The 26942-nt window shown below is 45.7% G+C and overlaps 2 protein-coding genes across 3 annotated transcripts in view; both read right to left on the bottom strand.

Annotated features, from left to right (window-relative positions):
* Nucleotides 1–379: 379 nt before the first annotated feature.
* lamc2 (laminin, gamma 2) lies at nt 380–14699 on the bottom strand. Of its 2 annotated transcripts, XM_027011370.3 has the most exons (22): nt 14500–14693; nt 12995–13171; nt 12376–12499; nt 12069–12160; nt 11849–11980; nt 11517–11706; nt 10838–10950; nt 10234–10449; nt 9695–9868; nt 9280–9513; nt 9021–9157; nt 7667–7820; nt 6988–7193; nt 6215–6294; nt 4396–4533; nt 4002–4146; nt 3223–3372; nt 3019–3130; nt 2363–2556; nt 1858–2016; nt 1679–1778; nt 380–1292 (listed from the first exon to the last, which is right to left on the bottom strand). In XM_027011370.3, exons 1-22 carry the CDS (start codon nt 14561–14563, stop codon nt 1039–1041), a joined length of 3345 nt encoding a protein of 1114 aa, XP_026867171.3. In that variant the 5' UTR covers nt 14564–14693; the 3' UTR covers nt 380–1038. The 2 variants fall into 2 exon arrangements, 1 of the variants encoding a protein (XP_026867171.3); XR_014118785.1 differs by lacking the exon at nt 2363–2556 and having other exon boundaries at nt 1254–1292; nt 14500–14699.
* A 2741-nt stretch (nt 14700–17440) lies between these two features.
* The window catches only part of lamc1 (laminin, gamma 1), a 45641-nt gene continuing 36139 nt past the window's right edge, over nt 17441–26942 (bottom strand). The window contains exons 10-28 of the mRNA XM_027011351.3: nt 26780–26942; nt 26537–26649; nt 25867–26088; nt 25472–25660; nt 24621–24866; nt 24388–24541; nt 24131–24273; nt 23838–24016; nt 22802–22955; nt 22457–22662; nt 22206–22285; nt 21984–22121; nt 21754–21898; nt 21525–21674; nt 21114–21228; nt 20798–20997; nt 20538–20696; nt 20065–20164; nt 17441–19983 (exon numbers count right to left, since the gene is read on the bottom strand). The exon at nt 26780–26942 is cut by the window's right edge and continues 27 nt beyond it. Of these exons, the coding sequence (XP_026867152.2) occupies nt 19727–19983; nt 20065–20164; nt 20538–20696; nt 20798–20997; nt 21114–21228; nt 21525–21674; nt 21754–21898; nt 21984–22121; nt 22206–22285; nt 22457–22662; nt 22802–22955; nt 23838–24016; nt 24131–24273; nt 24388–24541; nt 24621–24866; nt 25472–25660; nt 25867–26088; nt 26537–26649; nt 26780–26942 (3113 nt within the window). The 3' untranslated portion in view covers nt 17441–19726. The remainder of the gene's footprint in view (nt 19984–20064; nt 20165–20537; nt 20697–20797; nt 20998–21113; nt 21229–21524; nt 21675–21753; nt 21899–21983; nt 22122–22205; nt 22286–22456; nt 22663–22801; nt 22956–23837; nt 24017–24130; nt 24274–24387; nt 24542–24620; nt 24867–25471; nt 25661–25866; nt 26089–26536; nt 26650–26779) is intronic.

The following is a 26942-nucleotide window of genomic DNA, read 5'->3' on the forward strand; positions in this document are numbered from 1 at the left end:
ATCTTATCACACAGGCCAGATGAGCAGTTACACTTACATGACAAACTTTTATTTTTGTTGCTATTCTGAATTTTTAGTTGCTTTTTAAAGCTTGATTCCAGATGTGGGTTGCTTTTTAATCTGGTATATACAAGGTTAAATAAATACAGAGGCATGTTAGAAGATACTAGTATTTGATTTTGTTCTCAGACCTGTAATTTGTGTTAAGTAATCGTTTATATTGGCAAGTATGTAAGAAGAAATGGGTTACTTTTATCAGTAGATTACATACAGTTTGGACGGATCATGGATTCAAGGATTCAACACTCAATGTCGATGGCAACTTTTGCTTTGTTCAGCAGTGGATATAATATTTAGTTTAATAAAAATCATCAAACAGTTAGTTGCATTTTTTTATTTCTTAGCACCAGACTTGTTTTATAATAACACAAAATAAATACTGAAGGTTTAAATGATTTTCAACATTATATGATTAATTATCCAACATGACTTTCATTGTTCATGTAAAAAATGTCTTTGGTTCTCAAACAATAGCTCCTGGATTGCTAACCTTACATGTCACAGTCATCTTTTATCACAAAGGAAGACAAAGATTTTTTTGTTCAGCCCCTTGCTCACAGCCTCGCATACCACAAGCATACAAAAGTGCTGTGAAAGGTCTCTTATTAAATCTAAAGTGGTGATAGAGTTTGTGTGACCTTGGGTCATAGGTGACAAACCTGAGCAAGTGAAAGTGCTGCTCTAGACTCAGGTTCATCAGCAGTGGTGCCCCCTAATCCGCTCCTAACCCTATGTGTAACCCTAACCCTAGCCCCTAACCCTAGCCCCTAGCCCCTAGCCCTAGCCCCTAACCTAGCCCCTAGCCCCTAACCCTAGCCCCTAACCTAGCCCCTAGCCCCTAACCCTAGCCCCTAACCTAGCCCCTAACCTAGCCCCTAACCCTAGCCCCTAACCCTAGCCCCTAACCCTAGCCCCTAACCCTAGCCCCTAACCCTAGCCCCTAACCTAGCCCCTAACCCTAGCCCCTAGCCCTAGCCCCTAAGGTCTTTCGATGGGTGCTGTGTTGTAGCAGCCATCTGGAATGTTCCTGCGAATGTCCTCCAGGTTGGCTATGTCCTCCAGGATGGTGTCGATGTCACTGAGCATGCGCGTGATGGCGGATCTCTGCTGGACTTCTCTGTCCGTCAACTCCCGTAGCCTCGGCTTCAAGTCCTGCTCTATGCGGCTGCGGCTCTCCACCACAGCTCTCTCCAGATCTGACATCCTCTTCTCATCCACACTGTCCGGTGTTCCTGGGCAAAGACCACAACGATTCCAGGTCAAATTATGTCACGCAATGCGGTTAAAATGTAAAACTCAGTACTCCTGTATACTTTTAACCTCTCCATACTTTAGATTAAAGGGAAGTGAGTAGTCTTGAAATGGTTTGAAATGCCACCTTGACCTAAAACCTAAAACTAATCTCTTTGCATTCTACATTGATTTAATGTTTGTTGATACATTTCACTGTAGAATAGACAATGGTCCCTTTAATAAATATGGAAACTTGAGCAGAAATTGTGAGAAAGATGTCATTTCAGTAAGTAAACTCACTGAGAACTGGTGAAAAACACATGAACAAATCTCACAGTCCAAACTTTGCAATAAGGTTGGTCATCAAGTGGGTTTCCAGACTCACCAAGCAAACCCAGAAGGTCATTAACAGTCTTTAAAGTGGCTCCGACAGCATCTTTGGCATCCTTTGCTTTGTTGAATACTTCATTAGCCTCCTGATTAACCTGAAAAAAAAAAAAAACTTGTTTGAGAACCTGTTAGCGTGTGATGTGGGGTTTCGCATAACCACATCTCTGGTCCTACCTCGCCAGCCAACGTTTGCTCTCTCTCTGCATTCTTTTTCTCTTTGGTCAGCTGGTTCATGGTGGAGTCTGCCTTGGTCTTCAGTCCTTCCAAACCTCCCCGCAGTTTGGTGGCTGTTTTCAGAACATCCGAGGAGGGTGCAAGGGAAGCAGACATTTTCTGAGGAGACACACACAGAGAGGCACTTGAACTCATACACAGTTTGAGTTTGTGTCTCTCTGCTCAGTTCCAGAATGAGTCAGCAGATATTTTCCAGTGACACGTCAATCCAGAGGGCAAAAAAGAAAACAGAAATGACCAATCTCCCAAGAACTTTCCAGATCTTTTGAAGCTTTACTTCCAAGCCAGTGCTCTTCTACGTATGTGCTAATGAAAATTGGGCTTGTATTTTTTTATTTAGACGATTACATTAGCCAACTAATGCGGGGGGGGGCTACAGAGTTAGACTTATAAATCTCCAGTTGCTAAGGAAACAGCTTGAAATCCAAACATGAGTTTCTCTTACCTCCACTTTGGCCAGGGTGCCATTTAGTTTGTCAAGGGCATCCAGAGTATCACTGTAGCTGCTGAGCTGGTCCAGAACCACCTGCGTCTTGTCATTGTTGGCCGTGGCTTGCTGGATGGTGGCATTGATGATGGGCAGCTTTCTAAGTGCCTCATCAGCCAAAGTCTTACTTCTACTGATCTGCCCTTCAAATCCTAGACAGCAGCAACAACAGCAGTTCTACACTATTAATACTACTAATGCTATTTTTGTTATTACTCCTACAACTACTACTACTAATGGAAATGGTAAGGATCATAATAATAATGTCTGGTGACTTCTGACCCAGACTGTGTGCTGACCTCTAACCTATGAACCAGACTGTGTGCTGACCTCTGAACCACACTGTGTGTTGACCGCTAAACGAGACTGTGTTTGGACCTCTGAACCAGACTGTGTGCTGACCTCTAAACCAGACCATGTTGAACTCTAAATCAGACTATTTGCTGACCTCTAAAACAGACTGTGTGCGGACCTCTGAACCAGACCGTGTTGAACTCTACATCAGACTGTGTGCTGACCTCTAAATCAGATTGTGTGCGGACCTCTGAACCAGACTGTGTGCAGACCTCTGAACCAGACTGTGTGTTGACCTCTAAACCAGACTGTGTGCTGACCTCTGAGTTTGTCCAGTGCCTGGTCCACATTGTCCAGCTGGCTGAAAATCTGTAGTGACTTCTCTGCCTCAGCCTGGATGGCATTGGCCCTGTGCAGCAGCTTGTCCTGGGCCTTACAAACAGCACAATACACATGTAATTGGGCACAGTTTTATCCCTGGATTAAGTCCTTATGTGGGGTTAAATTGTGCTTAATTTCTTTACCTGCTGAGCAGTTTTAATCTCATTCATTAAGTCCTCTGCTTCTCTTTGATCCGCCAGAAGGCCCTTCTGTAGTTTCTGATAACTGGTTTCCTCACTTGCTAGTAAATCCTTCAGGCCATCCAGTGTGGCAACCAAGCCAGAAATAGCCTTCTGTAGAGAGACAACTGGGTAAGTATTCTGACAAACACCTATTTTGACAAAATTAACACAACAATAGCACATGCTCTCTCTCTCTCTCTCTCTCTCTCTCTCTCTCTCTCTCTCTCTCTCTCTCTCTCTCTCTCTCTCACACACTCACACACACACACACACACACACACACACACACACACACACACACACACACACACACACACACACACTCTCTCTCTCTCTCTCTCTCTCTCACACACACACACTCTCACACACATACACACTCTCACACACATACACACACACACACACAGAGTCAACTCCTCCAGATTCCTCCATCTCCCATTAATGTGATGTTGCTGATTCTCACATTTCTGCTGACTCAAGCTGACTCATGCTCTTATTTGCAATATTTCATTTCAGAGCTCTATTGTTCTGTAGCTGTCATATCAAAGCTGTACATATGATAACAAACATGCCATTTTTGTAACAACCATCAACAAACACATCAACCATCAGCAAACACTCAAAAAACATTAAAGCACAGTACAAAAATGGATCCAGTTATGCACTGCGTCCAAGTACATACTGTACGAACTGCACCTCGGATCAAAACAAACACGAATCGGTCACTTGTTGCTCGGCACCTTGGGAGCCTTGGGAAGGTTGTTCTCCAGGTCAGAGATCTGGTTCAGAGCATCCTCCGACACACGACTCTCCATCCCAGCCTCAGTGCTCAGGCGAGCTGCCTGCTTCTGCATGGCCTCCACCAGGGCCACATCTCGCTCATACCTGCCACAACATCAATAAGCTTTTGGCATTGCCTGAATCTGTGTCAAATCCTCACAGATCTAATGCAGTTCGCACACAGTATATCCATGTCATATCCACACAGATTTAACGTGGACTGGACACAGCATATCTGTGTTGCATCCACACAAATATTCTGCAGATCACACACGAAATATCTTTGTGGTATCTGCAGATGTAACATGGACTGCACACATGGTGTAGGTCAGGTATCTGTGCAGATCCACTCACTGGCTTTTGAGGTCGTTAAGCTGTTCTCGGACTTGGTTTTCCCCGGTGACGACGGAGCGCATGCGTGCCAAGGCATTCTCTGCCTGCAGGACGGCATTCCTTGCCGTGAGCTCCACGGCTGCTGCCTCTCCCTGGTGCCTGGAAGGAAGACCAGCCTGAAGTCAGCTGCACACATCCAGATGTCACTAATGTACTGAAATAAAAGGGTCTATCAAAAGTTATGTACATAAAATATTATGTATTTTTAAGAACACAGTTCACAGTTCTATTTTTTAGAACAGAGTTCTAATAAGTTGTTATATACATATGCTATCAGGTAAAATAGATAATTCTACTACATGCAGCACTGTCTCACTACTTATAAAGATTGAATCTGAAATTAATTTTATTTTCACATCACACTTACAAAAGAGTAAGATGAGTGAAAAGCTAAGTGCTTACTCCTTACACTCTGGCAGTGTTTTTACAAAATATTTACACATTCTAAGGGCAGAAAAAGAAGGAAGCTACACTGCCTGGATGTAACTAAGCAAACAGGTAAGAGCCTCCCATTGGATAATTACTGCATGGGTGATTATGTTTCAGCTGGCAACAAGTTATTTAACCCGAACTGATGCAGTGAGTAGCTTCTCCTTTGTTTAAGAACCATGTCGAAAGACACATCCTGTGGTCATGGAAAAGATGTTAATCTGTTTCAGAAGGGTCAAATTATTGGCATGCATCAAGCAGAGAAAACATCTAAGGAGATTGCTGAAACTACTAAAATTTGGTTAAGAACTGTCCAACGTATTATTAAAACATGGAAGGACAGTGGGGAAACATCATCTTCGAGGAAGGAATGTGGTCGGAAAAAATACTTGAATGATCATGATTGGTGATCACTTAAACCTGTGGTGAAATCAAATCATGGAAAAACAACAGTAGAACTCAGACATGTTTAATAGTGAAAGTAAGAGCATTTGCACACACACAGTGCGACGGGAACTCAAGGGATTGGGACTAAACAGCTGTGTAGCCTTAAGAAAACCACTTGTCAGTGAAACTAACCGGCAAAAATGGCTTCAGTTTGCTAGGGAGCATAAAGATTGGACTCTGGAGCAATGGAAGAAGCTCATGTGGTCTGATGAGTCCAGATTTACCCTGTTCCAGAGTGATGGGTGCATCAGGGTAAGAAGAGAGGCGGCTGAAGTGATGCACCCATCATGCCTAGTGCTTACTGTACAAGCCTGTGGGGGCAGTGCTATGATCTGCAGTTGGTCAGGTCTAGGTTCAGCAACATTATGTGCCCAAAGAATGACTATCTGAATATACTGAACGACCATGTTATTCCATCAATGGATTTTTTCTTCCCTGATGGCGTGGGCATATTCCAAGATGACAATGCCAGGATTTATCGGGCTCAAATTGTGAAAGAGTGGTTCAGGGAGCATGAGACATCATTTTCACACATGGATTGGCCACCACAGATTCCAGACATGAACCCCATTGAGAATCTTTGGGGTGTTCTGGAGAAGACTTTGCGCAGTGGTCCAAATCTCCCATTATCAATACAAGATCTTGGGGAAAAGTTAATGCAACTCCGGACAGAAATAAATGTTGTGACATTGCAGAAGCTTGTGGAAATGATGCCACAGCGAACACGGGCCGTAATCAAAGCTAAAGGCAATGCAACAAAATATTAGAGTGTGTGACCTTTTTTTGGCCAGGCAATGTGTATCCATATGTGCTAAAGTACAAAAGGGTAGAATTGTACGGACATTTACATGCACACTGTTCATACTCACGTCATAATAAAGAATAATAAAGAAGCTTCACTCACTTGTCAGCAAGATCTGCAGCTTTCTGAACCAAACTGGCTATCGTGCTGGTGCCAGCCTCTGCATCGCTTAAGGGGAACTCCTGAAAGAGGATTCAGTAGAGAATTCAGTAGACATTCACACGTCTGATTTTCCTTCCTCCCTCTCCATAGGCCGTTTTCTAATGGAGATCAGTGCCACACACACCACCTGTATGCTGAGCACCCCTGGCTAATTTGCTACATGCACTGAAAAAAAAAAAGGCTAAACCTAGCTAATCGTGTTTCCTCTGTATGTAAACTGTCATCAAAACACCAGTTTATCCTCTGCCATAAGAAAGCTTTTTTTTCCAATAGCTTCGTTAGTGAAAGAGAATTTAAGCATCCAATCACGTCTAAATTATCAACAATAATGAAATTACACTATTACCCTGCAAATCTGGTATTGGGTGTATATGTCAACTCTGTGGTGTTGTGATTTACACATAAGAGTATGGCTGCTAGCTCTGACAGACGCACGGAGGAGAATCGCACAGCCTTAGTCAAGCTGGCAGTTCTGTGGCACTTGATATTAAACATACTCTCATAAAAAGAGAGTGTGTAAGTCCAGTGTCTAATGTCTATGCCTGTGCTCAAGTTGGTCAAATGGGATATTTGTGACCTCTGGGTGATGGTGGTACCTGGATGCTTTGTCTTGATGAGAGTTGGAACTTGATCCAAAGAAAAGTCAGAGGAATGTTGATCTAGATCAACAGATCAATAAAAGAAAGCTGATTCTAATAATAGGAAATACTCACGACTTCACTGATGTCCTGCTTAGCCTTTTGCAGCTTCTTTCTAATATTACTGATGAGATTCTGGATATCAGCCACTTCTTCCTTTTGCTTCTGGTCCTGCTGGATGATGTTCTTCACAGTCCTGGAAGCCTCCTGGAGGTTCCCGTCCTCCTGCTGCTGAGAGCTGCCGATAGCTAACAGTTTGTCCTGAAGTCTTGCCTCCGCGTCTAGGGGGCACATACAAAGGGATGCATGTTTCAGTCAGTACACCACACCATTCAGTCAGTAGACAGCATCATTCAGTAAGAGTGATTTAGGAGACAGAGCTGTGAATATCTATCTGGGTAGATACATTCAGAAATGGTTTAGGAAAAACTTTAATCAAACTGCATGATGCCAAATGGTACACAGAAGATTTCACTGTTTCTTTATTTTAAGTATAGTAAACCCTCATACATGCAGGACAAAAACTAACAAAGCAATCCATCACCTCAACTGTAGTGTAATCCACTTGAACTGCAGAGGAACTGATTACCTGCACTACAGTATAATCTGACAGACTTGATTCAAAACATGAAGGACTCGATATCCAGATGAGGATATGACTCATATGCATTAGAGCATGGAAAACCCCAAACAGTGCACTGTCCCCAGTCCTCCAGTTCTGGAGCTGAAAACAGAGACTGAGGGCGTGCATTACCAGTGAGAGCGTCAGCCTTGTTCTTCAGGGATTGCACCATTTCCTCTGCAGTGTGAATGGCAGTCTCCACAGCCACGGTGACGTGAACCTCTCCTCTCCCCACACTGTTGAAAAGAGCCTCCAGTTCCTTGAGTTTCTGTGTATACTTCTCAATCTGCCCATAACACAACAGCAATAACACACAGTCAAAAACACAATCTTTTTTTCATGATTATGCGCTTTTGTGTTGCTATTTTGTTTTACTTAAACTGCTTTCTGAGGGGTTAGATATGATGTCAGCTCTGGAGTGCAGGGGAAGGAGATTCTTTTGCTGTTGAGGGTCAATGCCGCACGCTGATCTCGGGACTGATGCCACATCTACTCCACCCACACATCCAGACAAGCATCTCAGCACTCTGCCATGACGGCACTCTCCACCAAAAACTCCAGTCCCTCACAAAAACCGCTCTCCAGCTGGCTTTCAGCCCAAAGTTTAAATCCATTTTCATCAGCTAGAGTTTCTAAAAGGGGCTGTTTTATGTGACAGTAAAACATTGGAACTTTACTTCTGTTTTGACCTTTAACTTCACTTCCTAGGAGTCTAAATGCGATTTTGCTTATAAGTCACAGCCTGAAAGGACTTATATGGCCGTTGTACTGCTCTTACATCCATCAGCCATCAGATATGAAACTAATTCCTCAGGCCCACGATGGCTCCGAGTGAGTGGCTAGACCAAGCCAGGGCTCATGTCACTGAGACCGACACAGATCAACAAGCGGCAGGCAGAGGTTTGATCTCTCGCTGATCTCCACTGGTCTCCCGGCAACTGTCCCCTCTCTCTGTCACTGGCTCCTCCGTTTGGTACCGTACCATTCCAGCGCACACAGATACTTTAATGATGGACGTACACAAACACTGTTAACATGGCTAAGCAGGAGACCACGTGGAGTAGCATGTTTGGTACGACTGATTCTCCTGCTCACGTGTAAAATATGTGTTTTTAGAGTTAAAGTAGCAACTCATTTTTAGCAGCATAAAAAACTTATTACTAATAATTCTCACTATAAGCGTCACTATAAGAATAATGTAATAACATAAAATGTAAACAAAAATGTAAACAAAATAATAATAATAACAATGATAATAATAATAACAATAATATTAATAATAATGATTATGATTGCTGTAATATGTTAGATTCCTGTAATGTGTTTTACACTAATGTATTAGACCAACGTTTTACACCGATGTGTTAGACCTGTGTTTTAGACTAATGTTTTAGACAGGCTGTAAGCACTTTCAGCATGTTGAGCTATGTGTTTTAACCTGAATGTGTCTTAATCTGAATTCATTCTGAATCACAGGTCAGCCCACCTGGCTCTTAATGGGATTGAAGCAGGAGGGGCATGCTTCTCTTTCACACTTGTTCCCGTGGAAACCCTCCTTACAGCGGCACTGGCCTTTGGGACTGCATGAGCTGGACACAGAACCCTGTGGGTCACACCTACAAGCTGCAGGAAGAGACGAGGAACAGGGGGGGTCTCGTCAGGACCAGCAAGTCTGGCACTGCCAGGATGTGGTTCTGGCGCCTCGTGTGAAGCCAGATTGAGGTCTCAGTGGGGCTCTCGGTTACCCTGGCACACATCTGTGGGTCTGTGGCGATGGAATCCCTCCACGCATTTCTCGCATCTGGGGCCTGTGGTGTTGTCCAGACACTTCAGACACTCTCCCGTGAGGCTGTCGCAGTTGCCCCTGGCAACGGGGTCCAGGTGCCCGTTACACTGGCAGCGCTGGCACGGTCGTGCCATGCCGTGCTCTCCCAGGGGGTCGCCATAGAAACCGTTGTCACAGTGCTGGCAGCGGGAACCTATTATAAACAAAGAAAAACGAGCGGGTCGTTATTACTGCATTTCATTAATGCACACGCTTCCAGATCTTTCCATCATGCATGCACAGGAGTGCTATGTAGCGCTGGAGTCATGCAGTCTGCCAGAGGCGTGACATCATTTGGCCCATGCCGCAGTCTAGCACAGATGCTCAGGACTCACCTGTGGCCCCAGGTGGGCAGCTACACCTCACATCCAGCATGCCAGGGGCCACCGAGCAGGAAGAGCCCAGTGCACATGGGCACCTCAGGCAGGCACGGGGGTGCCAGGGGTCACTGTAGAAACCAGCTGAGCAAGGCTGGCTGGCAGGTGTCTCATCAGCCGAGTAGCAGTCTCCTGGAAAGAGTGCACAGAAAGAACTCAGTGTGCAGTCCAGACAACAGGATAGAAAACTCTGAGCTCCAGTCAGGCCCATAAGAACACTGTGCCACATAGTGTATATAGGGCATTATAGGGCATATAATGCATATAGAGCATTATTTGGCATTATAAGGCATAAAGGACATATAAGGCATTGAACTCAAGTATGTGAAAGGAATTAATGCCATGAATTAATGCAAAAATATTGTTGTTAATAAATATACAAACACAACAAAAATGTATCCAACTGGACTTTCAGAACACTTGCTATGCATTAAAATGTGTCAAAGCAAATTTTCTGAAATGCTAATGGTTTCAGAAGGTTTGCAGAGCAGACTAACCTGTTTCAGGATCACAGTTTCCTCCCCGACATGTACAAGACTCACATGGGCTTCTGGGACCCTGGTCAGGGAAGCGTCTCTTGTAACCTGCAGCACAGTGCTCACAAAACTGGCCTTGGTAACCCACTGGACAGCGGCACTTCTTCACCCAACCTGCAGGGGCGCCAGAGCCCACCCGAGCCGAAACCAGAGTGACGTTATCCAAATAACCACGTCCTAAGTTCAAAATATGGACAAGACAAAACAGTTGGATTTAGAAAAACTAACCATGCCTCTCCATTTAAGATTTCCACCTTAGTCAGAACGGAGCTCGTTGAGGTGGGTGCACATTACATATTACATTTCTGTACAATTTCTCTCTCCTGACACATGACCAGGGAAACTGTTTCTCTGAGACCCAGAGGAAGGCAGATCTTCTGGATCTGTCTTAAGTCTTGCAACTGACTCAGGGACAGGTTTATTGTGTTTTCTAAAAGGTTTGGTGTTTTTTATTTACAACTGAAGGTCGGCTCAGTTTTTCTTGCAACAAATTCTGGAAAATTCACTCCTGTAGGGGGAGGTACGGACACCAACTCTGCCCTTTGCCTTGAGCTGTCACACTCACCGTCTTCTCCGAATGTGGCCCGGATCTTGATGGCTGTGAGGTTGCTCAGCAGCGTCTGAAATTCTTCAGCAGAAAGGTGAGGCTTCCATCTGCCGCCAGGTTGTTCATCCAGCCTAGAAAAGGTGGGAGGTGATTTTGGTTTGTAGTCAGTTTATTACAGGTGTTATGATAAGGATTAGAAAAGAAATCCCTTTTATCGGTTGTGTAAGATTATCGAGGCTCTCGTGTAAGACAAAGGTCTCACGTTTTCATTCTAAAACTGTGCCGGCTATGAAATGCTTTCTCATCCGCGAGCCATCAGAGTTCTAAGTCTTCTCCCTTCTACCGACAGTGCTGAAGCCTGTTTCTTTACATGTGATTTAAAAGTCCCAGTCACCCAACACTGCAGCTGACAGGTCGGGTTTCGTGCACCTGACGGGGTTTTTGAATAGTGCTTCCAGCAGACCCAGATATTTTCTCTGCTTATGTTCTATTGAGTAAATGCAGATTCAGCACTACATGACAGTGGCATTGATGGTAGTGCATGACTGGAACACTACTTCAGGAATGTCTATGCAGCAGGCATACTAAAAAACACATTTAGCATAAAACATGGAGCAGTAATATATATTTTATAAAAAAGGAAATTCAAATGCCGAATAAAGCGGCCCACTGTGGACATACGAGTACTGATACACACCTGAATGTGTAGGTGATTTTCCTTCCACAAGGTATGACAGTCCTGAGGTCTCCCAGTGACGCAGAAACTGTCAGACCATTCCCCTCCAACATCACGTCTGAGGTAGAGGGGTGGCGGACGCCTCTGTCCAGACGGAGGGAGAAAGAGAGCTTCTGGCCGTAGCTCAGAGCCTGGTTCCCCAGGAACACAGCTGAGTGCGACATGGACGGAAACACTCAGACATTTCTTCCTGCAAAGTTTCTATAAAAGGCTTCAGACATTTGCTCAGGTATTTTTGGTAGGAGTGACTAACTACAGCAGACAGGAACTGGAGGCTTCGGGCCAGCTCTAACCTGGAGCAGACAGGTAAACCGGCAGCACGTCTTTAGAGATGACCTCAACGTCACCATGCGTGGGGGACCAGCGAAACTGCACCTTGGATGGGTTCACCCTCTGAGCAGTGATAGTCCGCCACCCATCCGTCCCTGATGATTCATGGAAAATAAACGTCTTATTCACTAATGGCTAGTCATGCAATTTCATTCACATAAAAAAATTTCCTGTCTGACTCACCTCGATCAAAGGTTGAGGTGATGTTGTGAATCGAGTAGCCTTGAGCTGGAGAGCACTCTTTTGAATGTCCATAACATAAACAAGTTGTTTGCCTGAAGACATAAAAAAAACAAACATTTGTTCAGTCAAGCACATTGAGTTCCAACATGGAGTGCTTTACTCCAGAGGACCCCAGGACTGCAGAAGTAAATGTGTATGTGTGTTTGTGTGTGTGTGTGTGTGTGTGTGTGTGTGTGTGTGTGTGTGTGTGTGTGTGTGTGTGTGTATGTGTGTATGTGTGTGTGTGTGTGTGTGTCTGGTTGCTCACCTAGGCTGTCTACAGCCTTGGGAGGTGACTGGAGCCCCGTTGGCACAGAGGTCACACCTGGACCCCTGCACACCCTGCTTACACACACACTGCCCCTCACTGTTACAGCCTGGGCCTTCAGATTCTAAACAAAATCATAGAGACAGTTCACAGCTACTTCTTCAGTAGGGGACAGGGGTTCAAACCCCATGTGTGCAAGAGCTCTATACCAATAAGTGTCCTTGGGCAAGACTCCTAACACTACATCTGCCTACCTCTGTAAGATGCTTGGAATTTTAAGATGCTCTGGATGTGGTACATATAAATGTGGAAGATTTGAGCAATTTCAAAGGGACTACTTAATGGAACCTACTAATTTCACATCTTACAGCCACACTGATCACAAAGTGAACATGACGGTAGTAAATTTAAATTCTATAAGATTTTTTAACTCCATAAAAATAGCTCATTTATAAATAGAGATTTAACCGTGACCCATATTTTCATTCTTAATAAATTCAATAGCAGGATATCAAACAGAAATGACAAGTGAAATGTGGCAGAAAATGTTATTTTTGTCAGCTCCAAACAACTGTGCGGCTTCTTCTACAAGGACACCTCTTCCTCCGTACACACTTACCTGCAGTGTTGCAGGAGCAGGGTAGGCAGAGCTCTCCTGCCCTCTGGTGGTAGAAACCCTCTTTGCAGCTCTCACAATGCCTGCCTTCAGTGTTCTCTTGGCATTTCTCACAGCGTAACCCCAGCGAGTCTCTCACACAGTACAGAGCCTTCCCATTGCACACACAACTATCAGGCGCTGCAAGAAAACAAAGCCTTTGTTGGTAAGAAGGTGAGGCAAAGTGAAATGAATGCATAATGTGAAGTGAACCAAGACTGAATCCTACTCTCAATGAAATAAATGATGTCGGTTACTCTCAAAGACGCAGGTGGTGCACAAAGTCTTTCAGAGAGCTCTGCTTGTGAGTGCAGATTATAATAGCAGTCAAAACTGCCAACAAATCAATCTTTAATCTTGTGCACATAACTGCCAAGGCAATGCTAAACCACACCCCACGGCGAGCTCCTGCCTTCTTCCAGAAACAGATAATGCCACAGAACCAGTCAAAATCCACAAGCAGCTCATTAAGGGAAGAGAAAACGAATACAGGACGCACAGGTACTTCAAGGACAGCCAGGTACTTCAAGATAACCACAGCTGCTTCCACCTGAGCACACCTCTACTATACTCAGTAGACTGACTCAGTGGAAAAGACATGTCTTTTGCAGGCCCTTCACCACAAGTCTGATCCAGCCAGCACAACAGACATGATTATATGCGGGATTCCTGCCCTCAGGGCAGATGAAACACTGTTCTTACTAATGAACTCACACTGCAATGATTCACTTTCTCACAGGTTGGTTGGCAAAGGTAGCAGATGGTAGACAGACAGCTGTTTTGTGATCTCTGTGGCAACTCAGAGACAATAATACTTGCGCAGAACAAATGGCAACGGTTCACTTTATACTTTCGTATGACTGCTTAGCTATATAAGGAATCAAAAACTTTGATTATAAGATGTACGAGAGCAGAAGAAGATGATGCTTTTAATCAGTCAAAAATGTGGCAGTCCTGTCAGATATGACATTTTTTAAAAAAAACAAAAAAACGCAGAAGTATTCAAATTAGAAAACAATTCCATCACCTCATCGTCTGGCATATGAAAAGGGAATCGGTTAAATGATAACAGCAAAGACAAAATCCAACTAATTTCAAACTAAGCTTAAGTTCTTAAATAAACAGTATACATTTCGAAAGAGCAATAACTCTGGCATCTCCCATGATTAAACTTGTTAAGTAAATATCAACCCATTTATTAAACCCCTTAGAAGTTGAAGCAAGAGGTCTGGGAGAACATTCAACCACGTATCTCAGGTCTTTATTAACCAAGACTTTGCTTCCCAGGGTTTTAACTAACAGCTAGAAATCTGAAAGAAATGTCGGCATTATTTCCAGTCCACCAACGCACGCCAAACCCGCAGCCCAAAAGTCCTGCTTTAGCAGGTACACAACATCACAACACGTTTTAAAAACACCATCCTCCCAGATGTGCGACCAACAAGCGGTTCAGCGCAAAGCGCACTTACGTTGATGCGCTGGAACGGGCTGGCAGACGCAAACCGCGCACAGTAAGATCCAGATGTTCTTCATGTCTCGGAAGCGCAAAGTCCAAAGCGCGTCTCGGTTAATGAGCTCTCCGCGTGGCGACAGATCCGTTCAGATCGTTCTGCTCGCGGATCCCCGGAGAGCGCGTTTAAAAAGCCCTTCACTGTGGTCCGCGCGCGGGCTCGCGCCTGTCGTTTCAGACAGGGCTGATTCAGCGCGAGCGTGCCCGACAGGAAATGCATCACTGCACAGGTCTTTAGACAACCAAAAGACCACCACTGGAGGTGCTGCTTTGCGGCACGGTGCTCTTACACCACTTATCCACTCAACCTCAGTGATTTGGACCTAATTACTGACACTTTGTATACCTGAATAGTTTTGTACACCCAGTTCTTGCTACTTTGATAAGTTAATAACCTGACTGTTAGTACATGAGAAATCAGTTACCTTTTACAGTCATTACCTTTTGTTTTCGATATAAATTCGTTACATTTTTTTGGTAAATTCAAGTGTAGTCGATCCAGACTTTGTCACCCAATAACTGCCTACAAATGCTCAAGACCATAGATATGACATCACAACATAACAAAGCTATCCGCTGATGAAAACAATAACCTGAACTGTTACCAGCTGTAACAGGGTATAACTTGATGTAACACACACATGGGGCTGTTTAGCTGTCCCTGCGGTAAGCAGTTTGACCCAGTGTACTGTACAAGGATATAAGGACTCACTAGATGATCCACAGCAGGACTGAACCTTCTGCCTTTGTACTGAAACACATTCAGAAGAACAGCGAGGAACAAGACACAAACATCACAAGCAAACATCTACACTGAAAAGAGTACAAGAAATGAGAACGTAATGAAATGGCCAAGCACCTCTGGTCTGTAGATGGCATCGGGCTTTTTCAAGACAGTTCATTACTTTAATATTCTGAACATCAGGAACAGTTCAGCGAATGTACAGATACTGAATGTCTAATATTTGCACTGAACCATTTCCTCACTGCACGAGTTGCACTTCTGTCTAGCAACAGACTGAGCAAATATTAAATATCATTAAAATTGTTTAACACAAAAGGAAAGTAGTAACATCTATTTCCATATATAGAGTGTACTGGGGGCCTTGGATTATGTAACATGGCTACTGTTGTGTGTCGGTGGTATTGCCTCTCCCAGAGTCATCAGGGAGATGCTGGCTGACGGCCAACTAGTATGAATAAAGCCAAACCCTGCAGCCATGAATTCCAGTTTAAAAAATAAAAAGAAACATCCAGAAAAATCCAGCCCCTTGAGGCAGTGATTCCAGAACTGTGTGTACGGAGTCACGCCCTGAGTGTCGCCCCGACAAAGGGCTCGAAATGGAGGCTGAGTCAGAGGGTTTTAACCACACTCAAATATGCACACTCATCACTGCCACACCTTGTTCTGTTCACACACCAAGCCCCACCTGAAGTTGTACTCATGCACACACACACACACACACCATGTGATCACCGTATAGGTATACAGAACAATACGCTTACGGAGCGTCGCAAGTCACACCCTGTCTACATTTTGGTATCCGGTCAATACCACACCCTACACACATTCAGACACACACGCATAGACATGCATGCACACACACACACTTCTTGAAAACAGCAGAAGGGCAAGAGAGTGAAGAATGAGATTTGGACTTGTCTTTGAATGCTGGTGAGTGGAGCCAAACATGATTTAACCTGTAGGATTCTTGAGTTCAAACAGTGAAAGAAATATTTACACAGGAAACAACCTGCCTGCCTGCTTGGAATAAGTAGTAAATCGTGAAATATATGTTGAAGAGAACTAAAAAACACATGGAAAATGAATTTCTTGACTAAAATGTATTAGAACATTTAATCAAGATTTGAGAAGATCAGAATCAGGCGGAAAAAACAGTGCTTAACAAAGTAGGTTTTAACAGTCAACATACGGTCAAGCTCGTGATTTTATTCAATCTCAATAATTCATATCATTTTAATGGGAATTTAAACAAAGACATCTTTATGTAGGCTTTTAGTACAGAATGACTCACAACATTTTAAAGAAAGCCTCTTTTTTAATCTATGTAAATGGTTTAGGGAAATCACAGTGGTAGTCTGCTAAGGCCAGAAATGGCACAATGATCGCACTTGTGATGCGTGTTACTAACTTCAGAATAAATCTAGTCCATTGGTAGGTTTGATCCAGTCATCTCCACAGTGTTGAATCACACATTACTTACAGATATCTCAACATAATTTTTTCTTATTGACAACTGATTCTCGGCAGGAACACAAGTTCCAGGGGCTGTCTCAGGACTGTCCTCAAACCAACATGCACCCAATCAGTGGTATAAGCCTTCACTACCAATAATATGCACACATTACATGGAAGTTCTCTTGTGTTGCAGGCCTTGATTAACCAACATCCAGAGCGACCACCTTCTTTGTTAACAGACGTAAGGTAACAGGTCCCGGCATCCCTGGCTTTGTGCTCATACATCTTCATCTTCATCGTCTCCTTCTGCAGTGTCTGCTGCTATACACACTGCTACCCCCCGCTGTTACAGACACTCATCCCACCCACCCTCTGCTGTTACACTCACCCATTCAAGCCTGCTGCAACACTCAATCCCACACCCAGCTGTTACACAGCAGTGATTCCTGGCCTGGGGGATTGTCTCTGTCCTTTGTGCTTAATGGTCTGTGTATTTGTTTCCTGCTTCTTTTGTACTCTGTTCATACTGTTCTGTTGCGTATTCACACTTATATAAGGTCTGGTTTCTAAAATGTTAATCAATATTTTCTAGACCATCAAAAATGAGTGAAAGAGTAATTATGCTTTTAAATGACTAACCCTATGTTACGAGGTTCTGTAATAAACACCTTATTATTCAAATGATGAGCATAACCACACGTTATGATGTCCTGTAATAACCACTGTTTATTATTGAAACGTTACAATTGGATTTACAGGCAAACAGGAAACAAGACGGAGTTTCTCAGGTCCTTTGTAGTGTTTGTGAAGAGTGCCTTGCTAATGAACAGAGGAAGGCAGCCATCGTAAAACCCATATACTCTCCAAAACCAACGTAAAAGACTGTGCAACACACACACACACACACACACACACATTCACACACATCATAAAAATACATATTAAAAATACTTGATTCATTATAAATTAAAAATACTGTTTTATACATAATTGTGTACATGTTGCACGTCTGTCCCCAGTGGTACGGTGAGCAGTGGGGGAGCGCTAACTGAAATGTTTTGGTGACAAGATTCCACAGTTAAATCCCTCATCACCAGACATAATACATCACGACAAGTGGTCAATTCAAAGGCATCTGAGCCAGACACTGATTGAAAAGTTATGGAAATGGGGTAAACTCGAAAATTCCAACAGAAGAACCAGACCGAGAAACAGACAGAGAGGAACAAATGTTGTGGTAAAGACGCCTTACTTTCCCTGCTAACGACTTCAAAAACACGTTCACCAAAAAATCTCAGATTATGTGCAAGGAACAGGGTGGTAATCCAGGCAAATTGTAAATTATGGACTGCATCTAAATGTTAAGGCACAAGACCTCATCAGAGGTCAACTAGCAATACGGCATCTGATCGGTCTCATACCTATAGCAAACACTCTGGAAAAATACATTTTCTGAAATGTTAGATACGTCACTTGGACTGTTTTGGACAGTCGGGTTAAGTGTCAGTGGAGAGTTCTTCTCATAAAAGCCTTATGTGTTGTTTTATTTACCACCCACTGAAATTAAAATTACACAATTAAAATAAATGGCTGAGCTAAGAAGCGACAAAACTGAGGCATGTATACAAGCAAGCACATTACACATGACTGCTCATATATATTTATATATTATGGAGCTGGAGGTTTCAGATGTGACTTTGAGGAGGCTGGTTGGGTTTTAAAACCAGCCGTTCCTGAAACATTTAAGCATATATTTACACAAATAACAAATCCTCAGTCTATATAATAATAATAAAAAAGACATTCACACAAAAATATAACATTTGAAATAATTATTAGCACCAGTGTATCAGATAAAAGTCTCGCTACGCAAATGTACAAAGTTGCATAGTGTTGAATTTTTGCCTGGGGGTGGGGGGGAAAGAAAACGGTAATGTAATCTGCAGTACACCTTTACGTAAGCAGCAACGTGACCCAAACAAACAGACAAACCTTAGTGTTAAAATAAGTACATGAAATGCGTACAGACCATGCCGTTTCACTGAGTTATACAAAAGAACTGGACATGAAGATGGCCTTGCTGGACACCCCTGGTGCATCACCGTGCGTGGTCATGTGACAGGAGTGGAGCTGAATACTGTACTGTAGTGTGTCTGCTGGCTCTCTCTCCACACGGCCAGCCATCACTGTAACTTTGTGAGAGAGCAGAGGAAGGTTACAAAAGACACAGCCATGATGATTCCTTCACTGTCCGCTTTCTGAACCACTGGTTTTTATAAAAAAAAAAACCAAAAAAACAAAACAAAACTTTTTTAAAATTTGTAGAGGCTGTCGGTCAATATCTTAAAATCTACAATGCAACCCCCCTGACCGCCCCCGTAGGCAGTGATGAAGCATCAGGTGGGGGGCAGACTCTGGCCTGAGACTCTGAGACCAGTGGGGTGGGGAAGAGACTCAGGGCACCGAGACCAGTGGGGTGCGGATTCAGGGCACGGAAGCAGAGCAGAAAGACTAGCGGACCACCAGAGGCGGTGCATCATGTGGGCTCATGTTCAGCTTGAGAAGACACCTCTGACAGCCTTCCTCCTCACACACTAGCTAAGAGTTATCTTGGTGCTGAGGCAACGCTGTGTGTTCGGAGGAGAGAGAGAGAGAGAGAGAGAGAGAGAGAGAGAGAGAGAGAGAGCTGCTTTCACGTTCTTTATCGTGCAAATCACAGAAAAACGGCTTGAAAGATGTGGCTTTGTTCACTGAAATAAAAACAAAGCTAAACTATAAAGAAAACAAAATCCAAACAACAAAAAAAAAAACAAGCAAACAAAAAACAAGAAGAAATGTGAAATGAAGACAAAGGCTGTTTTGGTACAAGGTAGCATCTTGCCCCGAGTGTTGGATGTGTGGCACAGAGGGAGGTGAACAAACTGAGGAGCGAAGGGGCGTGGTCTGGTGGGAGGAGCAGAGGCACAGGGGGAGGAGCAAGGCCAACTTAGGGCCGCTCCAGGGACGGTGTGTTGAAGCAGCCGTCCGGCAGGGTTTTCTTGATGTCGTTGAGGTTGTCGATGTCCTTGCGGATCTCTCTGATCTGCTGGTCGTAGCCACTGATCATGTCCTCCTGGCTCTTGGCCATTTCGTTGAGCTCCTTCAGCTTCTTGTCCAGGTTGCTGCCTGCCATCTTGTCCTTGGCCTGCTTCAGAGAGCTGTCGATCTGGTCTAGCTTGCTCAGATCCACCTTGTCAATGTTGCCTGAGAGGACGGATAGAGGATCAGGGTGAGTTTCAGAACCAAAACAAAAACCCCCGGCACGTCACTGGACTCTGCGCTCACCGAGCTGGCCGAGGAGATCGTTGATCGCACTCAGCACGGTGCGGACAGCATCTTTGGCCTTCCGGGCATTTTCCTCTGCTTTCTTTGCACCTTCAGATGCCTGTGAAGGAGAATATGATCAGTAGGAAACATTTAACCTTCCAATAGAATCAGTTCAAATTTACAGCATTTTAGCTGACACTTTTATCCAAAGCGACTTACAGTTATGACTAAGTAACTGAGGGTTAAGGGTCTTGTTCAGGGGCACAACAGTGGCAACCTGGTGATGGTGGGGCTTAACCTGGCAACCTTCTGATTAGTAGTTGAGTACCGAATATCACAGGATATCACTTTGTTTTTCATCATTTTAAAATCATGTGTTTATTAAATGGCAAAACAGGAGTATAAAAGTCGCGCAGACTGTGTGCGCATCTAGAATTCACACTAGGTGATTAAAAACTTGGGCCTGCGGCTTTTCTTCGGCCTCTGCTCACCATGCTGGCCATCATCATGTCCTGGTTGGCCTCCTCGGTCTTCTTTCCCAGCTCATTCTCTGCGGCACTCAGTTGTTTCATCATGTTGGTTACTTCCTCATCCAGTTTCATCGTGTCCTCAAATGCTTTGTCCGCGTCCTCCTTGGATTTAGCAGAATTCTGCCCGGGACGACACAGAAGAGGTTGGCACTTGTTCACTGACGGCCCACCCACATCTCCTGCGGCAGGAGGTGCACACGAGGGTCAGGAGGAGGACGTACCTTCTGGACATCGCTGGCGATCTTCTCGGCCACCTCGGCCTTGCCTTTGGCCTCTTTGGCGTCGGCCACCGCGTTGCCTAGCGACGCCTCCGCCTGCCGAGTCTTCTCGTTGGCCTCGTTGATCGTGGCGTTGATCAGCGGGATGCGCTTCATGGCCTCCTCGGCTGCGGTCTTGTTGTCGTTCACCCTCTGGTCGAAATCTGCAGCGAGACACGTGCAGGGCGTGAGCTCACAGCGAGGCCACGCGGGGTAGGAACGCTCTCGGATGGACACAACTCACCGTCCCGTCAGAGAGGCGGACGCTTTAAACTCTTACCTCGAAGGTTGGCGAGGATTTCCTGGGCCTCCACGTACGTGGACACGCCCCTCTTTGCTGCCTCCTCGGCCAGCGCCTTAGCTGCGTCCGCACGCGCCAGCAACTGATCTGCCGTCTGGGTGGGAGAAAATCAGAAAGGAGCGGACGTCAGTGCCAAAGCCCAATGGCTGTCTTTACCAAAGCTGTGCGATTATTTACCAAACTAAAAAGATCTGAATGGGCTCTATTTTGTTGGTTTCAATTATAATTCTGGGTAAAAAATGTTAAATCTTTTTAAAATGTAAAATGTTTTAAAGGGAAACAGGTGGTTCTGGTTTAGTTTATGGGTGAACGCATGCGTCCCACGAGAGGCAGAGAGGCCGGTTGCGGCCTCGGCCCCTTCCGGGGCTGAGAGAAAGATGCGCTCGGTACCTGCTGCTCAGTCTTGCCCTTCTCTAGAAGCTTCCGGACCTCGTTCTCCTTGGCCCTCAGGTCCTCACGTAGATCGTTGTACTCCTTCTCAGTCTTATCAATCAGTTTATCCAAGTCTGACGCTTCCTTCTTAATCTTATTGGCTTCGTCCTAACAACACAAGAGTTCCCGAGTGTGTGAAACAGACACTTGCACGGGATGCTGTCATCCAAAATAATGCCCTTCTTACCTCCAGGGATTTAACGTCGAAGGGCGGCAGGCTGGTGAAGTTGGCATAGATCTTCATTGCTTTGGTTCCTGCCTCCTCTGCCTCATTGTGAACTTTACTGGCTTGTTTCTCTAGGTTCTTCGCCAGCTCTTTGGTCTCATTGTATCTGCGAACACAGAGCAGGTTCATTTAAATGCCCCATGGCGGAGGACCAGTTTTCAGGCTAGCAGCACTGTCCTAATCACGCATACTTCTTGTTGAGTTCGTCAATGTCATTGCTGATCTTATTCTCGCCATCTAGAGTTTTCTTCAGTAAGTTGTAGGCCTTGGTGGAAGTGTCGTTGGCATCTTTTGCAATCTTCTCAATCTGGTCAGCCTCCATCTTATGCCTAAGGAGGGAACCAAAAGGTGAGATAGTTTCATAATAAGAAGGTCTTGGTCCATTACTAGCACAGTACTGATCTCATTCTTACTTCTCTGCCAGACTGCGTGCCTCCTCAGCCAGCAGGGTCATGTTGCTGGGGTCTCCAGTGGTCGTGGGAGTTTTGATATCCTGAAAGGTGAGAAACGTTTTCTTTCATGCTCAGCTGCCTTATATCAGAGGACTGTAAATCTCACGTGTTATTTCTCACAACATGCCGAAACCTATCAGCTGTAGACAAACCGTGCTTGCCCCCACCCCCAGTCTTAAACGGAGACGTGCTTGGCCGTGTCGACGACTCACCACTTTGCTGATGGCGTCTTTGGCCTTGTCCAGTTCCTCTCTGGCCCGGTCGATGAGTCTCTCAGTGTCACGGACCCTACTGCGAGCTTTGTCGGCCAGTGTGCCGGTGTTGTCCACGGTGTTCCTAATGTTCTGCAGGCGATCCCACTGGGTCATCAGCGTGGTGTTGATGCTCTTGAGACGCTCCAGGAGACCCTTGTCTGCATCTGTGGAATAACAAGGAATAAGGAGTAACTAAGACTTGCATATTTAACAAGATCATCTGTTTTATGGAAGTAGCTGGATTATCGTAATAGATCACGTGAAAAGCTGTAGATGAATGTCGTTAAGTAAGGCGAGGTCTACCTTTGCTTGCCTGAGCCTCCATCAGCAGGTCCATAATTGCTTTCTCCGCCTCTTTGAGGCGGTCCTCGAAGTCTTGGTCAGTCACTGTATCCTTGCTGCCCAGGTTGTCAATCAGGCTCTGCAGGTCATGAAGTTTCTGCCTTTGTTGGTTCACCTAGACAACGTGAAGAGGAAATAAGACTCTTATTTTGCTGCTGTGCACACGGATTTTCTTCTTCTCCCATTACAAGCATCTACTACACTGTAAACATGAGTCATCTGGACAGGAATCTATTCCAGCCACTGTGACATAAGGAAAAATTTACCAAAATGAAAAGTGACCCCTTCATTACGTTGTCCCAATGTTACACAATCTCTTCACTGAGAAACCGTGTGTGGGAATTTGGTTCTGAAGAAACACTATACCCGTGTTGCATTCCACTGTAAGATCCGCGTGACGAAACAATGTTAAATACCTCACTGCTTGTCTACAGAAGACTGTACTTCCTAGCATTTCAATCAGCAGTCATTCCAAAGCACAACAGAATCGCTGCACAGACACAGTCTGTGATGGAATCTGGGGGCTGTGGTTTAGTAACTAGTCCATTAGAGGGCACAAGATGGCCCATCTTTGCAGCCTTACACGCGCTCACAAAGTTCCTCCAGTCTGTGATTGGGCATTGACTCCATTTCATTATGACGTGGTTACAGGGGTCAATAAGTTGAAAGAAGGCAACAAGGTGCTTGATATTTACTTAAGTATAAGTAAACCCCGCCCCCCCACTTTACTCCCAAAGTAAACCCCCCCTTTCTGGTTTTTCAGCATGTAAATTAAGGGCCAGTGTGATGCAGCATCTTCTCATCCTACTGGAGTGCTCACAGATGATGTGCAATGCCATGTTTACAATACATTCTCCTCTCGAGCCCTGGCCCTGTACATATGTTCTCACTGAAAACCAAAGCAGGCCACACGCCGGACTGCCAGGGCAGTCACGCGGACCTGGTTCCAGTACCTCCAGCACCCAGTTCAGTGCTGGGTGGTGGAGCAGGGACGTACCTTGTCCCTCACGAGGCTGTAGCAGGTGGGGCACTGTTGACATCCAGGGGTTGAGCGGTTGTAGAAGTAGTTTTCCTCACACATGTCACAGCGTGCCCCCACAAACCCGGGACGGCACTCGCATCGCCCGTCCTCTCTGCACTGAGCGTTCTGCGAGCCCTCCGGATCACAGTCACAGGCTACGGGGGGGGTAACAGGGGTCATAAACAAACATGGGTTTCTCCACCTTGAACTCACACTTGCAGGTCACATGACTAACAGTGTGGGCATGTAAGATGAGAACAGAGTCTTACGTTTGCAGCCAGAAGAGCTGAAGCTGAAGAAGTTGACCTCGCAGCGATCACAGTGTTGACCTACGACCCCAGGCTGACATTCGCACTGTCCACTCCCGATGTCACACTGGCCGTTGGTCGAGCCGATAGGGTTGCAGTTGCACCTGAAAGCCAATCATTTCAAAGTCGCGTCAGAACAGGCATCTCTGTCGCGCTCTCAGCACGGATGCGGCGAGCCGGTGGGAACGGGTGGAGGGCGAAGGGTGGAGGAGGGTTACCGTTCGCATCCCTGGCTGCTCCGCAGGTTGTAGAAGCCGGGCTCACAGGCACTGCAGTCTCGGTCAATGACGTGGGGTAAACACTGGCACTGACCCGTCACCTGCATGCAGGTCGTCTGTCTGTCCACCGTGCCGTACGGGGAGCACGAACAGGCTAGACGCAGGAACAGAAAGTGTAAACTGCAGCACTACGAACGCACGACCGTCACTCAATGCACCCTCTCTATACTCACCTTTGCATTTGTCAGCTGGGCTGGCAGCCAGGGCGTGGCCGTAAAACCCCTCTTTACAGCGGTCACAGAAGAAGCCGTCTGTGTTATAGATGCATTTGAGGCACTCGCCCGTCTCCCGGTCGCAGTTGCCGACGGCGTTGGGGTCGATGTTGTCGCTGCACTTGCAGGCTCGGCAAGCTCTGGCTGTCCCGGTCGTGCCCAACGGGTCACCGAAGAAGCCGTCATCACACAGCTCACAGCGCTTACCTGGCGGGGAAGAGCGCGCACCGTGAAACTCCGCTCGGACACAATTAGTCAGTGAAAAAACAGCAGCTGCTAGAGCTTTTGCTGGCCATGACGCTCCACTCTGTGCTGCTTCAGCTTACACTCCAGAAGCAATACCAGCCAGACCAGTGCTACCATGGGCTCATCTCTGCCAAATCCAAATTTTACTCACATTTGGCCGTCAGCTAATGTTAATTTGCACTCTGGCATCGTAAAACACTAAACACGGGAACTCATTAAATTAACCACATTAAACATTAGAATCAATTTGAACAATAAACACAATAACAGCAAAGCCAGATATTTTCCATATTGCAGCCTGTGAAGTCAAATGGCCTTGTAAGATTCTCACACATGGGCAAACAAAGATGTGCAGGGGGTGTGTTCCTGTGGTGCCCGTGGGGCAGTTAGTGCGTGGTGTGTGTACCTGTGGTGCCCGTGGGGCAGTTAGTGCGTGGTGTGTGTACCTGTGGTGCCCGTGGGGCAGTTAGTGCGTGGTGTGTGTACCTGTGGTGCCCTTGGGGCAGTTAGTGCGTGGTGTGTGTTCCTGTGGTGCTCGTGGGGCAGTTAGTGCGTGCTGTGTGTACCTGTGGTGCCCGTGGGGCAGTTAGTGCACACCACCTCTTTGGTTCTGGGAACAATCGCACAGGAGGCTGCTGCAGGGCACGGACACTCCTGACAGTCTGTTGGTGACCCTACTGTAGCGTCGCCATAGAAACCATCCTTACACCTCTCACAGCTCATGCCAGCTGTGTTGTGCTGGCAGTCACACTTTCCTGTAACGAGAGAAAAGCATCACCACCAGGGGGCACATTCATATATAACATACAATTCCCGTCTCACCCTTCCAGTGGGTGGACACATCTTTTTCCCCTCACAGCTCCGACTGTGCCACCAAACTTACCAGCATGTTCCCGTGGGCATGTTACCTGGCACTAACGGGACCCTCCGCAGACATGGGAGGTGCGTGCACGTGACTCACCTGTCATGGAGTCGCAGGTGTCGCTGTGACCATTGCAGTTGCACGACTCACAGGGGCTGAAGAGGCCCAGCGTGGGTTTGCTCCTCCGGTAGCCGGCCGCACACTGGCCGCAGTGCTGGCCCAGGTAGCCCTGCGGACACACGCACTTCTCCACCCAGTGCGCTGGAACGCCGGGGCCACGGCGAGCGCTCACCAGTGAAACATTGTCTAAATAACCCGCACCTGGACACCAACACATACAGCTCAGTCATCAAGTCTGTGAGGTCAGGACTGCTCAACTAATAACCCAGCGGTAATCAGAATCTCAGTTTTTAGCAGATGTAATATAGCTACCAGAGTAGCAGAGATGTTCTTGTTTCAACATAAATAGTTAAAAAATATCTGCCAATATAGTCAGATAATTTCACTTTATTAGTCATTTATTTACTTAAAACAAGTGAAAAGACCATCTTGAAATGAGTTGAATAATCTTATATATTCTTACAGCAGTCTCTAAATGAGAACTAATAGATCTTCAAACCAGACCAAAGATGAGCTCCCTGGCTGGGAGATCATTGTTTTTGCAGTGTAGTTCTCAATGTATTCTGTATAAACACGGTTGTGGTAGGTTCTAACAAGTTTCTGAGTTCTTCTGCAATCCAAACAGAATGTGTGAAGCTCAGGAACATACTTCTCTCGCTGTAGGTACCGCGGATCTTGATGGAGGTGAGATTGTGCAGAAGCTTCTGGAACTCCGCATGCTCCAGATTGGGTCTCCAGGGATAATCAGCAGTATGATGCAGCCTGTTGAAACAACATCGGTATTTTTCTCTTTTCTCCAGATTAAAGACGACTAGGCCGAAACACTGACGGAACGCGATGCGTCACCTAGCAACCGTAGATCTCCCCAGCCCTGACCCCCAAGTCAGCCTACCTGAACACAAAGGTCTGCATTTGCTCTGTGGGATAGGCGTTTCCCTGGGCGATGAGTGGTACGGCAACGCGGAGACCCGCGCCCTCCAGCACCACATCCTCGGCCGAGAGGCGCGTGTCCCGTCGCTCCACGCGGAAGTTCAGGCTGAGGTTCTGTCCGTAGC

This window comes from Electrophorus electricus, chromosome 20 (assembly GCF_041902795.1).
Source record: "Electrophorus electricus isolate QZ-2024a chromosome 20, ASM4190279v1, whole genome shotgun sequence".
Taxonomy (NCBI): Eukaryota; Metazoa; Chordata; class Actinopteri; order Gymnotiformes; family Gymnotidae; genus Electrophorus; species Electrophorus electricus.